Raw genomic sequence first — 14176 nt, 5'->3', positions numbered from 1 at the left:
TATCAAATTTTCGGTTAAGCTTACAACACAGAAGTGGTTCAAGGAATCAAAATGCTAGAGTGAAAATTAAGCTTCACCTAAATTCAACTATAATTGAACGAAAAACAAAAACATTAATTTTCAAAAAGAGTCCATAAAAAATATAGTGCATAATAATTTTTTAAGTAAAAGAGATGAAACTAACAAGTCTTAGTAGTTAATATAAACTAAACATGACTACGTGACAATTACGATTATTTAATTTTTGTTTGACTCCTTTTGTTTATACTTATTATAACTCCTGGTAGCAGAGTCAATGACATTACGCAGCATCAAGTTGTGGGGCCTTAGAATCAAATCCAATGCAAGTCGCATCCTTGTACCATCATTAACCTGAAAAATATAAATATTTTAGGTTACCAACAAAACCATACACATTAGCAATTGAAGTACTATTTTTTTTAGCAACCGAAAATTACATTTATTGTATAACTATACGTCTTCCTGTAGTTTGTCATTCAAGTTGCCACCCATACCCCACAATCATTATTGTGTTAAATAAGACGCGGTTAGCTTATGCAGATAAAAATTTGAAAGAGGAAAACACAACTACATATATTCCTTACGAGCCAGGAGCTTGTTCTCCTGTTTCTAGCATATCCACAAATGCAAAATCAAGTATCCTTGGCCTAAATGGAGTGTTATATTTATAGAACGAGTCATACTTGAGCATATCTTCCAGATATTTTGCCTATTTATATAGGAAAAAAAATTAAATAAAGGACGATATTTGAAACCTAAAAAAAATGTCATAAAAGTGAAAATGGAGAAAGTTAATTTACCAGCTTTACTATACTCGATCTCTTTTGCTCTTTATCTGTAGCAATCGGTAGGGAGTCTAGCAGAATTATTTGATGATTGCACAAATCAAAAACAACCAGATACCAATGTGTGTTGTTCTCGTTGACAGGTAAAAAAATCTAGTACCAACTTTCACGTATTAGAATATTACTAGATACAATTTTTTTTTAAAAAAAATAAAAAGTATAGATCAGTTCATAAAGATAAATGCCATTAGATAATAAAAAAAATTAAAAATACAATAAATCATATACCTTTTTTAGACCTTCGTCAACTTTTCTCATAAATTCTTTTTGATAATATTTCAACAAAACTTCAATTTTGGTATCACATTGTAGTATGAATTGCTGAATTTAATAGTTAGGGGCTAAGTCGGTGACACCAATTAAGTTATAAGATAAAATAAATAAAAACGGTAACAAGCCTGAAAAAGACATTGCGTACCGAAAACACAGCTGGCAAATACCAGTGTGTTTGACATCCTATTTCTTTCTCCTGCATGGTTAGCATAGTAGCCACCAAATCTAACACCTATGTGGTAAATAATAAATTTATTAGGAATTAAAAGTATGCTAGAGATAGTAGTTTAATTGTGCACTTACATCCCCATGCACCCACTCCTTGGGAATTAATAACTTGAAATTGCCACAAGTTCCGCTAAATTTGTTTGTTGTCGCCAATACATCATCACTACAAATACGAATCACATTAATATTGTACTATTTTTAAAATTTTTTGGTAGGTAGATAATGAGATATTTAACCTTCTTTTATTTGGTGCAAACACATAGGTTGCCATTTTAATATCTAAGTCATTCAAATCCATGTATGCAGGAGGCTTAAATAAAATCGGGATCCACTGCAAAATAAAAAAATTGGTGAGATCACTAAGTTATGTAACCGTAGATGATTGATGCGAATGCTTGTGATATGAGAACTTACAAATGGCCATTCAATTCTCTGTTTATTGTACTCGATTTTTTTCTGGTTTAGAGTAGGCATGCTAATAGAATATCCACTTGGTGTACTCTTTTTTAAGAGTGCCTTTTGCTTCTCAGTTAGAGATTTGTGTGAGGTCTCTGGTGGAGTTTTTTTATTTTTTGAAAATTTGCCTTTAATGTAGGCAGCATTCACACCAACCTTATTTTTAGACAAATGTGAATTCCAGACAATTCTTCTTCTGACTGTAGATATCTTCTTATCGCATACACTTGTCTGTTTTGATGCTTTTTTATTTGTACCATAGTTAGACTGATGATGCTGTGGAGACTTTAGCAGTTTAAGAATTTCATCTGTATCTCTTGGATTAGTAGATTGAAAAGGATATAAGTGAGTAGGAGGCTGAAAATTTGTGACAGTTGGACCTACAATAAATGATGGTGGGAATATGTTGTATAGTGATGGATGCATGGTTGTCGGAGATTGGTTAGAATATGCTGTAGCAGTATAAAAATCGTGGTACATAGAATAGAAAAATTGGGGTATGTAAGGTATATGGTTGAAATACGGATAATGTAAGAGTTAGTTACCAATAGCATTAATGCTAACCTCTCTCGTGTCTCTTTTGTTCTCGCTACCTGGAGGTGATTCGGATGATTCTTGCTTACCCATATCAAGCACTCAAGCATATATGTAACACAATTAGAATTATAATATGAATATAATTTGCTAATGACATGTTAAAATATATCTCTATATATAGTTCAACTTTTTATTTGTTCCTACTTTATTTCTGAGAAACTATCTTTTAAAAAGATTTTCTTATTTTATATTCATGTCATATCATATAATTATAAGGTATGTACATTGTTACTGCCTGTAATTTAAAAAAATTTACTATTTAAAGTAGATATTATTTTTATTTAAAAATTATTGAAAGTAGATATTATTTTTATAAGTTAATATTAATCTTCGTAACAATAAATTTATAATTTTTAATAATATATATATATATATATATATATATATTACTTTTTAAAGTTGCATATTATGTAAAAATTATTATTTTTATTTAGATATTTATTATCGTATATATTGTTATTCAAATTTACGTGTAGTTAACATAATTTTTATAATAAATAAATATTTTATATAACGTTATATATAATTGAAAATTTATTTTAAATATCTAAAAATTATTTACGGTGAAGTTTAGATGAAATATATAATTTATTTAAAAATAAAATATGTGTGATTTATTTTGATTATAACACTAATAAGATTGTCACTAATTGATTGAATTTATATTTATTATAGATTCACTTTAAATTTATATATAATAGCGGATCTCTTTTATCATTGTTATATATTCTTTCTAAAACACTTAAAATTATAAGCTGATTACAATAGTCAAAATACGTAAAAATAATCGGGTTGCTTCTGTGGAGGCAAGTTCTATGCTTAACATGAAGAATTATCAAGAAACAACAAAAAATTTGAACAGGTATATAATAATTATTATTTTTACTTATCTTGTTTTATGAATTTGTTCTTAATATTTTTCTGCGAATCTTTGATGTAAACATATGTGTATATAGTATTATTTTATCATATAAAATAAATAAATAAATAAATAAAAGCAAAAAGGATTTAGGGTTTGCTCAAGCACTCCCTTTTCACTCCCCACGGTCATGACGCTGGGCAAAAATAATCTGAATGTTAAACTAAATCCAAACTCCACAATCGAGTTTCACACGCAAAATCCTGTTAATGGTCTGTTCCTCTTCGGCTCTTCCCTCTTGGTGCTTCCTTACACATTCGTCATCGTATTCCTTTGGTTTTGTTGTCGCCGACTCGCCGTCACAGGTGCGGGCAACCGGTTTTCCTTCTTGATTCTGGGTCAGTGGATCAAGAATCTGAAAGCCGAGCTTGGTTTGCTCTATGTCGCCAAGGTTACTGGTCTTTTCTAGGTTTACTTTGCTGGATTGCTTTCTTTCTGAGTTGATTTTGGTGGTTTATGGATTTTGACCTATTTCTTGTTCTGTGAAAAAGAATTTTTGCTTTTGGGTCGGTTGAGTGTGTTTGTGGGATTTTGCTCTGTTTTATCTTTATCTGAAGGTGAATCTTGGGTGCTGCCATTCTTTGATTGCTTTCTATGTATTCTTTTTCTCTTCATGTTATTCAGTTTAATACTTTGGATGTCTCTTTGGGGTGCTTTGTTGTTTATAAAGTTTTAGTTTTTATTTTCTATATTTTTACATCGGTATTTTTTTTTTCTTTATCGTTACAGTGAACAGCTGGAACAAGTGACTTTGGATTCATTAGCCAATTCAATTGGTCAATTGACTCAACTAGTTCAATCTATTGTTCAACATTTGAAAAATAATGTCAGCTCCCCCTCTAAAGTGTTTAAGGTCTTTGGTTCCGAATCTAATACTCTTACTCAACAAGGTAGTGCGTCGAGTAATCCATTGTTGCTATGCTCTATTGAGAAGGCAAAAACGGATTTGTCTATTGCTAAAAAAAGAGAAAAAACTCACTTGCTCCAAATACTGTTCTTGGATTAGAGCTACCTATTGTGAGTACTATGTAATAACTAATTTAGTTTTATTATTGTTGTTGTTATTATTATTATTATTATTATTATTATTATTATTATTATTATTATTATTATTATTATTTTTAGTGGGTACACGTATCTTTTAGACCAACAGCTTCGATGGGTTTGGACGATATTGAGCTTGCAATTGCAGCATACTTGTATGGTGATCTATTGGTAGATAAGTAAGTAAATTTAATAGGCATATCGTTTTTTAACGGCGTTGTGAATTTTTTTAGTTATTTTTATTTGCGTTAATTTATCTTTGGCAGCGATGAGGAGGATATAGTGTTTTCAGATCATACAGCTTACAACGATGTATTCAGGAGTTTGATGCCAGGCAAGCCAATTGTTTCTCTTATGCTAGACTTAGTAGCAGATATAATGAAGATAGAGTTGACCAGAGAAAGTGGTTATTGGTTTTTACCTACAGTTTTTGTGGTAAGCATATCAGAGAAATAACACTAAAATAATGTTGGTATTTGTTATTTTTATTGCACATATAAACAAGTGGCAAAAATAAAGCAGTTGTCAGAGAAGACAAAAATAGATCCCAGCTGTCTGCCGTCTTGCATCACAGATATTTATTTGGGCAAAGTGGACTGCTTAAAAAGAGTAAGAATTGTTGCATACACCATATAACAACTTAATGCTTGTTATTCAAGAAGTTTATATCATTTTTAAATTCAAAATAGCAAATATGGGTATGAAATAAATTTAATAACTAAAATGAATTTCTCTTGATTAGGTGTTTATCCCTGTATCTGAGACTATTGACGAAGGTCATCAATATTGGTACCTCGTAGTGATCAATTGTGTTAAAGGACAAATCATTTTGCTAGACCTATTGCCCACTGAGAAACAGTTCAAGCGAAAGAGGACAGCCTTGAAATTAGTAACCATATTTTATGTTTTTTTGTTAATTATCTAGATATATGACTAAAAAACCAAATTCTGACATAGACTTAAACAGGCCATTTTTTTAGACGAAGTATTAGAAGACCGTTCATTCTATGACTTTGAGACTACTCCGAATCTGAATTCTTCACAATTTGAATTAGAAGAACCGGAGGGCCTTCCCACCCTCGAACATGGATTGTAAGATAATATTAGCAGTAGTTATTAGTATGAAAGTTATGCATTATATAGTACTCTAATATATCTTGCTCGATATTTAGGAATGACGCGGGTGTGTGGGTTGCAAGTTGGATGATAGCTTGTTTTGAAGATGATCATTTTAATATAAAGGTAATATTATACATTATTTTTTTTCTCATTCTTTCTTTGATATTTAGGTAGTTAAGCATTATGTGTAAATATTAATGTTTTATTAGGTTGATGATGGGAATCGAATGAAGATTGTAGTCTCACTCGTGTCGAAGAATCATAACATGATCGCGTATAGGGTCAAAAGAAAAGCCTCTGAAAATCTTAGAAAGCTGTATAATAATCACCATCTTGATTATTATGAATTCCCGGAAGATTAGATTTATAACATTCCCTTTTTGTTTTTTTTGTGGGCATATAAACCTTCCAGTGATTATTTTTTTGTTATTTTGTTTACGTTTGAGTCCGTATTTGTTTGCCGGATTATTTAATGTCTCCATTTGACTAGAGATATAAGAAGCATTATTTTTAAAGGTGGGTTTTCTTGACCATCATTATTACTTCTATGTTTTATGATTTTTCTGCTAGTGGTGCTTATTATTATGCCATTTTGATATTATGATTGATTTGATCATAATTAGATGGATTCAGAATCATACATGTTACCTAATATTAGTATCTTTGATATATGAATTGAGCTCTGTTGGGATTTGCAGTGAAGATTTTTTCTTTTACTTTTGTTTTATCTTATTTATTTATTAGCTCTTTGGGATATTTCTTTGCATTTTGATCATCCCCTCTTGATGCAGGAGTTCTAGTGCAACTCTGGTTTTCCCTTTTTTTCTGGGGTTTGAAGTGGAAGTGGGAGTTCGGGTGATTTGGATTATACCCGAGAGAAGGGGCTAGTTGATTTAGTTTTTGCTTAAATAATTAAAAGTTCATTTATGCTCAACTTTGAAGATGCTGCCTGATCAGAGAAAAAAGGTACTTACTCAGCTCATATGTGTATTTAGATTCACATGTATGTATCTTAATATGTTTTGGATTGGTTTTGACTTTAGAAAAGTCACATAATGCTATTGATATGTTTCTTTTCTTGGAGTTTTGCGATTGATGTGAATGTGAATGAGATTGGATATTTTTCTTATAGATCTATGTACTTATATAGTGATATTATTGCTAATTGTTAATGAATTGAACTTAACTTTTTTTCTTATTATACATCACAAAGATTGTAATGAAGTCAAACTAATTTCCATTCTAAGATTCGAACTAGCCCTGCTTGAGCATTTCCTTTGGATGGTAAATGACTAGTTTTGTTTATCAGTTTATAAGAGTTTGATGAAGCTAATCTGGTTTAAATTCTACTGATGTAATTCAACTTGTGAAATGCCTTTTATTCTGTAGCCTAAACCCCTGAAGAATTTGAATGGATCAATCTGTCAAATTTGTGGTGAAACTGTTGGATTAACAGACATCGGCGATGTCTTTGTTGCTTGCAATGTGTGTGCATTTCCAGTTTGTTGTCCTTGTTATGAATACGAGCAAAAGGATATACCAGTGTTGCCTCCAGTGCAAGACTAGATACAAAAGGGACAAAGGTAGTTTACTTTGTGCGTATGTGTTTTCTTTTTTACTGTTTTGGACTCTGAAGAACCTTTGTCTTAACTTTGAATTGAACTGAAAGAATCATCTTTGGATTTCAGGGAGTCCTCAAGTAGATGGAGATGAAGATGTGGATGATGTTGATGATTTGGTGAATGAGTTAAGTTATGGCCAAGGAAAGAGTCCCAATAATGCAATCTCTCAGAGTAGAGTATCATAAATTCATAACTCTTAATTCCATTGATAAATTCTTGGTTTCTGATTGATTATGTCACTCATGGAAGGTCTAGGCGCAGCATGGAATGTTGCTAATGTGACAAAAGGATCAACTGGGGTGATATTTGGTCTCGGAACTGCTGGCCTTTCTGTAAGTGCAGGGAACAACTCTGTCTGTCTTAACTTTTTAGTTCTCAATTGATTACTAATTATCATTTCCAAATTATAAGATAATTTATGAATTCTCATTTAATTAGGTTGCATAAGGTGCAAGACTAAGGGGAGTATCTCGAATAATTGGCGTGGATAAGAATCCATAGAAGTGTGAAAAAAGGTGCCAAAATCAGTCCTGAAATCGATCTGAATATTGTTTTTTCACCTAGAACAATTCTTGGTTCATTATTTGTTATTGTGTTTGTTGTTGCCGCAGCAAAAGCTTTTGGATTTACAGTAGTTGTTGACCCGAGTTCCTACCAAGAACCTATTGCTCAGGTTGTTGTTTATCTCATCTGAAAATATCCAATTTGACCTTTCAGATAATATATATATGGTCATATATCATATCAAATAGCTGCGGTTAGGTTAAGACTTACATGTTTGTGAAACAAGTTTATTTGTAACAATCGTTTATGTGTTGAAAATTTTCAAGTTATTAAGCGCATTACTGATGGCGGAGCAGATTTTTCTTTCGAATGTGTAGGCGACACTGACATGATAACCACTGCATTGCAGTCCTGTTGTGATGTAATACTCATTGTAGCCAAAACTCTCCTTCAATGTTTTGTGCTATGATTTTACTTCAAAGCCAACCAAAATTCATTTATAAACTCTCATAGTTGAAACATTTTATGTTTATGGCACTGTAATCTTTGTTCTAATTTGAATAAAATAAAATAGGTGTTGAGGTTAAGCCAGGGGATTGCGTTAAAATAGATGAGTTGGAAGTAGCTAATGTCTACATCCACATCTCTCAGGTTCGCTTCTTTTCATGCTTATTGTTTTCTCGTGTTTTTTGGAATAAATCTTCTAAGTGTTTCCCCTCTAAGGTTGCGCTGGGAGAGGCCTCAAAGAATGAGAAATCTAAGGAACCTGTGGTTGTCTACCTCAAAGTTGGAGTGCAGAAGCTTGTTTTGGGAACTTTGAACAGGGAGGAAATCCCCCAAATACCCTTGGATTTGGTTCTCGACCAAGAGGCTAAGCTTTCCCACACTTGCCAGAGTGCCAGTGTCTATTTCTGTGGATATAGGGCTAATCGATATCCTTTACACCACTAGTATATGTTAATTTATTCGTTGATTTTGAATTAGTCTTGGTCCCCTGTCATTAGAAAATTTTGAATATGAAAAGTGCAAGTTTCAATTATGTGTGTTGTTACTTGTGAATGTTTTTTCCTTGACTTTTGATGTGTTCCCTGTGGCACTGATGAGAACGCACCTGGTAATTTTGGTTCTGATGACTATTCAGGTATGGCACAGACCTATCTCGTAAATTTGATGAATTGTTATTGATTTATGATTCACTTGCTCAAACATTGTTGCGTTGTTTGATTTGTACAGAGAGTGATGAGGTAGAGGCTGCATTGAATCTCAAAGATAATGGTTGATAGTTCTGCTAAATCCAAAACGTACTATTTACTTGTGCATTCTATAATGTGAGTAACTAATTATTAATCTTCATTCAGGAAAAGTTGAAACCAAGTCTGAAAAGGTAAAGATTGATGAACCAAAAAAGGATGTGAGTGGTGCCCCAGCAAAGAAAGTCAATGTTGTTGTTCCAAAGAAAGATGAAGAGGACGAGGACTCTGATGATGATGATGACGATGAGTCTGATGATGAGGATGAATCTGGAAGTGAGGTAACACAATGAGTTTGTTATCTACTCTCTGTTGCAATTACTTTTTAATTTTATTTGAAACTTAATGGAAAAATAAAAGCACTGCGCTTCTTTTCAAGTATTAATTTTGTGGAAACCTTTATTGATAATTGTAGATGGATGCTGATAGTGATGAGGACGGGAGTGATGAAGATGAAAAGACACCTGTGAAGAAGGTAACATTACTGTGTGGTCCTGTTTCCTCGTATATTGTCTTGTGTATTATTATTATTTGATATTAAAAACTAAATGCATTGCTTTATGTCTTGAAGGTCGACCAGGGCAAGAAGAGACCAAATGTGTCTGCAACAAAAACTCCAGTTCCTGCTGCTAAGAAAGCTAAGAATGTAACTCCTGAAAAGTTTGGTGAGACTATTAGCTATCTTTACAATTCAATATTGCATAACTTCGTAGTGTTGTTGAGGAAAATAGTCGATATTGCAACATGTCATGCATGCTCACTTGATAGCATTCCAAGTGCACCATCATATTTAATGTACTTTGTGTTGTAGGTGGCAAGAAAATTGCACATGCACTAACCCCTCACCCCGTGAAGAAAGGTGGAAATCCGAACAGCGCAGGGAAGTTCCAGTCACCTAAAACTGGTTCACAGCAGAGGAAAAAAGGTGGAAAGAAGGGTGGTCGTTGATCATGAAGTTTCTAATATGTACTAATTTTTGCTTTTATTGCATTGTAATATCGTAATCGGTGTAATGGTTAGGAGGTTTACTAAATTTTGTTTGCTAGAGGTGGCTACAAGTTCGATAAGTTGAGTTCTCAGAAATTTTGTTGGACAACTATTTTGTATTAGTTGAGTTAAAATATATTAATTATCTTTATTATTCAAATCTGAGCTACTCTCTAATGCTGAGAACGTCCATGGCACCACTTGTTTTGACTATTTTCTGTATGTCAGGTTACTTTTTACCCTTGATTTTCATAACGCAAACTACATGATTTCTATTTGTTTTCTTGGTATTTCTAAAGACATTGTTAAGGCTATTTTATGTATTGAACAATCAAAGATGCTTGCTGTGTCAGGATCAAAACTTCGTTTTAAATTTGAGCGTTAATGCTCTAATTGGGATTTGGGAACTCATCCTTCGTTGTTTAAAACGATATGAACTTGAGTCTCCGCTCATTTGCAAACGATATTTTGGGGATCGTATGGTCATGAACCCAATTATACACCATTCAACTCCAATATTCCGAATACTCAAACTAAACTATGCAACAATGGCTAAATTCATATTTACCTAATTACGTTCATTGTCTTCCTTTGGTTCCCTCCTTCAATATCCTAGTTTTTTTTTCCCTTAAAATCTTTTCGTTTTGTAAACCACTCACATGGACTAATCTTCATGCATGGATGGGACTTGACCTTGCATTGAATCATCATCACCATCATTAACGAATGGCACATAAACTCGCAAACTCTTCCTAAACTTGCGAGTTTAACCTAGTTTGACTGAGTCTACTCAATCTAGTTTATATCCAAGTTAACTGAATTCCACCACCTAATACAAGTACAAGTTTATAAATTAACTTGCTGAGTTTGACAACAATGCCTCTCTACCAATGCAAAAACAAATAAAAGGGAAGCTAATCATACATTTTAACCATCCACGGTAATTTACAGTCACAACATAACGAAATAATTAAAGTTCGAAATCAGCCTCCAATTGAACTCTGAACCATATATATACCCTAATAAGCTAGGAAAATAAAAAGCCATTTGAAATAGCCTGCCATTACAAGAAACCAACATGCCAGTAACGGCTTCACCCGAGATTGCTTGTTGAAAAGATCACCAAACCAGGAACCTGCAGCGCACTACAAGAACGTGTACACAATTCCACGGTAAAATTGCATTAAATCAATGGTTCGGTTCATAGAAGGAAGGATACCCTGAACTTGCAAAACTTGTAAATAATGTAAGAAAGTGACTTTTTAGAGAAAAATAAAGCTTTATAGAATACAAAACCCATACAGAACCATTGAATTGGTCGTTCACTAGCCCTTCATGTATGATGGAGATCAGTCCCTGACTGTAAAACAAAAGAATTCATGCACACATGCAAATCAACCATAATAACAAGCATACATGATCAACTGAATGGTAAAACTAATAACCGATCCCTTGTAAAAAAGATATTCAGGTTGAAAGAAAGAAAGGAATCTGGTTTTGTAATGAAAGGGTTTTAAAAAATAAAGAAGATATATCTTTAACATGACAAAGTATGTTTCCATTTTATACTAACAAGATCCAAGGCTTAACAAAAACTTGCGTTTGTTGGGAGATGGGACTGAGGGGTGTCTGCTTAATTCTTGTGAATATGGATTAGGAAAGTAACTCTAAGTAAATTGGACAAAATGAACCAAAACGAAATAATTGAGATTTGAGACAAAGGTAAAAACAAAAAGGGGGCCAATAATTTGCGACAATCTTGGACAGAGTGTATGAAAATTTGTAGGAACACAAGGGAAACAGGAAATGTTTACACATCATTACCTATAGAGCTACTGAGAACATACAAGCAGTGTAAACAAGAAATAGGGGCTCCCTATGCAACAAAAAGAAATTGTCACTTTAGGTAGCCTAATAGAAAATTTCATATTAGTTGGAACCTTCTGAATATGGTATTGAACCTCAAGAATTTATCCTAATGCGGAAAATCTTGTATTGTTTTGTCAAAGTTGTGTGCAATGCAATGAAAACTACTGCTAGAAGAAAATCAGCAATATGTGCTTTTAAGATCTCAACTCATCATGTGAATGCTACATAATTGTTGGAAATTAAGATATAATCAATTCATTCTTGGAACATACATATTCTTTTGAGTCCCGCTAGGGAGACAATGGACTATTTGTACAATGTATACAATGGGCTATTGATTTACAAAATGAACATCCCCATACTATCTAGAATAACCATCCGAATACTGGGGATAATAAATATCTTCCCAAAAGCTTAAACTGATTTTGGGGTTCACCAAGGATTGAACTCTTAACCTTTCGGATCTAGCACTCTAATACCATGTCATGATACCACTCACCCCAAAAGCTTCAGCTGATGGAAAAAGGTAACACTAATGATTATATCTCTAATACTGCCTAAACCTCTATTGTACACATTGTACAAATATTCCATTGGCTCCTCATACTTTTTCTATTCTTTTTGTTCTATTATTTATTACCATTCATGCTTGGTCCATGTTAGATTATTTTTCTCTTATGCAGGTTGGAAGTAGAACTAATTGAAGAAATTGTCAACTGTTTAGACAAGGATGCAACCTAAATTGCCAACATTTAGGGATGGATTGGTTGGAATTGATAAGAAGATAGAAGACATGAACTCACTTTTAAGACCAAATGTAAAGGATGTTCGCTTTATAGGCATATGGGGCATGGGAGGCATAGGAAAGACAACTCTTGCTAAAGTCTTGTATATGAAAATTCGAAGAAAATTCGAAATTAGTTGCACCCTTGAAACGAGATCCAATTGAAGAGAACTTTGAAGATTTTGAAGATTCCGATGGGGAAGGGGGAACATATATTTTCTCAAAAAATAGAAAAAATAAGAATTCAACAATTTGCCAAAATTAACAACAAGAATTCAACAATTTGTCAAAATTAACAACTAATATCAAATCACATAAATCAAACCTGAAGGTTGTGGTAGGCTTAGAGAAGGGGGGTTGAATCTATGCCCTCCTTTTAAGTTGCTGTTATTACCCTTTTAAAATGAACTTTCAATACAGGTTCTGTCAGCAGCAGAAATTTATGAGACAATTTATTTTTGTCTCATGAATATCAGAAAACAGAACTCAGCAGAGAAGAGAAAAGCTAACACCAGCATGTATCCTGGTTCGGTTGCCTTGTGCTATGCAACCTACATCCAGTCTCCTCCACAAATATGGAAGAATTTCACTATAGTTAACAGTATTACATACACCAATTTCACAGGATTGACCCAATCCTTTCACACTCAAGTTCTAACCTAACTTGACATTGGCTATGCTAATACCTAACTATTCCTCTTAGTGCTAACCCAACTAAGAAAAGGATACCTTACAGGTACAAGATAAAAGACACTTAACCAACCTAAAGAAATCAGAAAATAATTCTAGGCTTTTCTCTTAAGTGTATCTCTCAGCCTTTTTCCACTCATGGCTTTTTCTTAAGATTTCTCACAATGCCTTTTCTCTCAAGAAATTACAGAAAGATAAACTTAGAAAAGTACATTACAATTAGTAAAACATGAAGGAGATTGACTTCATCAGCAGCCTCTTTGCTATGTGCAAAACCAGATTCGCAAACCTCAGATTCAATTCTTCAGTATTGGCCGAATGCTTCTTTGAAAGAAAGCATTATCCAAGTAGAGGAACTTCTTAACATAACACTGTTCTCACACTCTGGTTTTCTCTCCTTGCTTTCTGAATGAGCAGCAAGCTTCTTTTATCTCCTTGCATGTTGCTTGGTTCTTCTTCCAAGGTCAACACCTTGAGCCTTGAGCTTCACCAACCCACAGAATCACTTTTTCACCTTAATCCTCAGAGTAGAAACTTTCCTTCTGACTTCTTCATATTGACCGAAAGCCATAAAGCAGTAACCATAGAAATCTTCCCATGGTCAACTTGATCTTAGCCATCTAGAAACTACTTGGTCCCCAAGTATCGTTTAAGACCGTAGATACACAGCAGGGAAGAACAGAAATCCTCTTTCCCTTGTATCCCATTTCGGATAGAGCAAAGAGTTGGGAAGAAGAGATGTAACCGAGTTGCATGTATGAGGAAAAGATTTACCTATAACCTAAGCTTGATTTGATTTGGATTTGTTGAGATGACTTCTGCCTTTCAAGCTTAGTTTCTCTTTCTTGCTTCTTTGGTGACTATCTTGGTGAAGAAGCTCTTTTTCTCTTTCTCTTTCTTACTTTTTTGAAGCTGATTTGACTTGGTCAGAGAGAGATGAACGTTGCTCTTGGTTAAGCAAAAGAGAG

General features: G+C 33.3%; 1 protein-coding gene across 1 annotated transcript; it reads left to right on the top strand.

Annotated features, from left to right (window-relative positions):
• The first annotated feature begins 6967 nt into the window (after window positions 1-6967).
• On the top strand, window positions 6968-9927 carry LOC110269385 (histone deacetylase HDT1-like). The gene is made up of 12 exons (XM_021117176.2): window positions 6968-7085; window positions 7191-7271; window positions 7374-7456; window positions 7773-7797; window positions 8203-8279; window positions 8352-8560; window positions 8726-8769; window positions 8862-8903; window positions 8987-9159; window positions 9294-9353; window positions 9450-9543; window positions 9690-9927. The coding sequence occupies exons 1-12, from the start codon at window positions 6968-6970 to the stop codon at window positions 9824-9826; spliced, it is 1143 nt and encodes a 380-aa protein (XP_020972835.2). The 3' UTR covers window positions 9827-9927.
• The last annotated feature ends 4249 nt before the right edge of the window (window positions 9928-14176 follow it).

The sequence above is a fragment of the Arachis ipaensis genome, chromosome B3, assembly GCF_059453495.1.
Source record: "Arachis ipaensis isolate K30076 ecotype BB chromosome B3, ASM5945349v1, whole genome shotgun sequence".
NCBI lineage: Eukaryota > Viridiplantae > Streptophyta > Magnoliopsida > Fabales > Fabaceae > Arachis > Arachis ipaensis.
This window is presented reverse-complemented; position numbering and strand designations above follow the sequence as displayed.

Bases quoted from the DNA above. Each gene is read 5' to 3' on its own strand.
- LOC110269385 (XM_021117176.2), top strand. From the start codon at position 6,968: ATGTCTTTGTTGCTTGCAATGTGTGTGCATTTCCAGTTTGTTGTCCTT. The intron at 8,280-8,351 runs GTTCGCTTCTTT...TTCCCCTCTAAG, and splicing joins TCTACATCCACATCTCTCAG to GTTGCGCTGGGAGAGGCCTC. The intron at 8,770-8,861 runs GTATGGCACAGA...TGATTTGTACAG, and splicing joins TGGTTCTGATGACTATTCAG to AGAGTGATGAGGTAGAGGCT.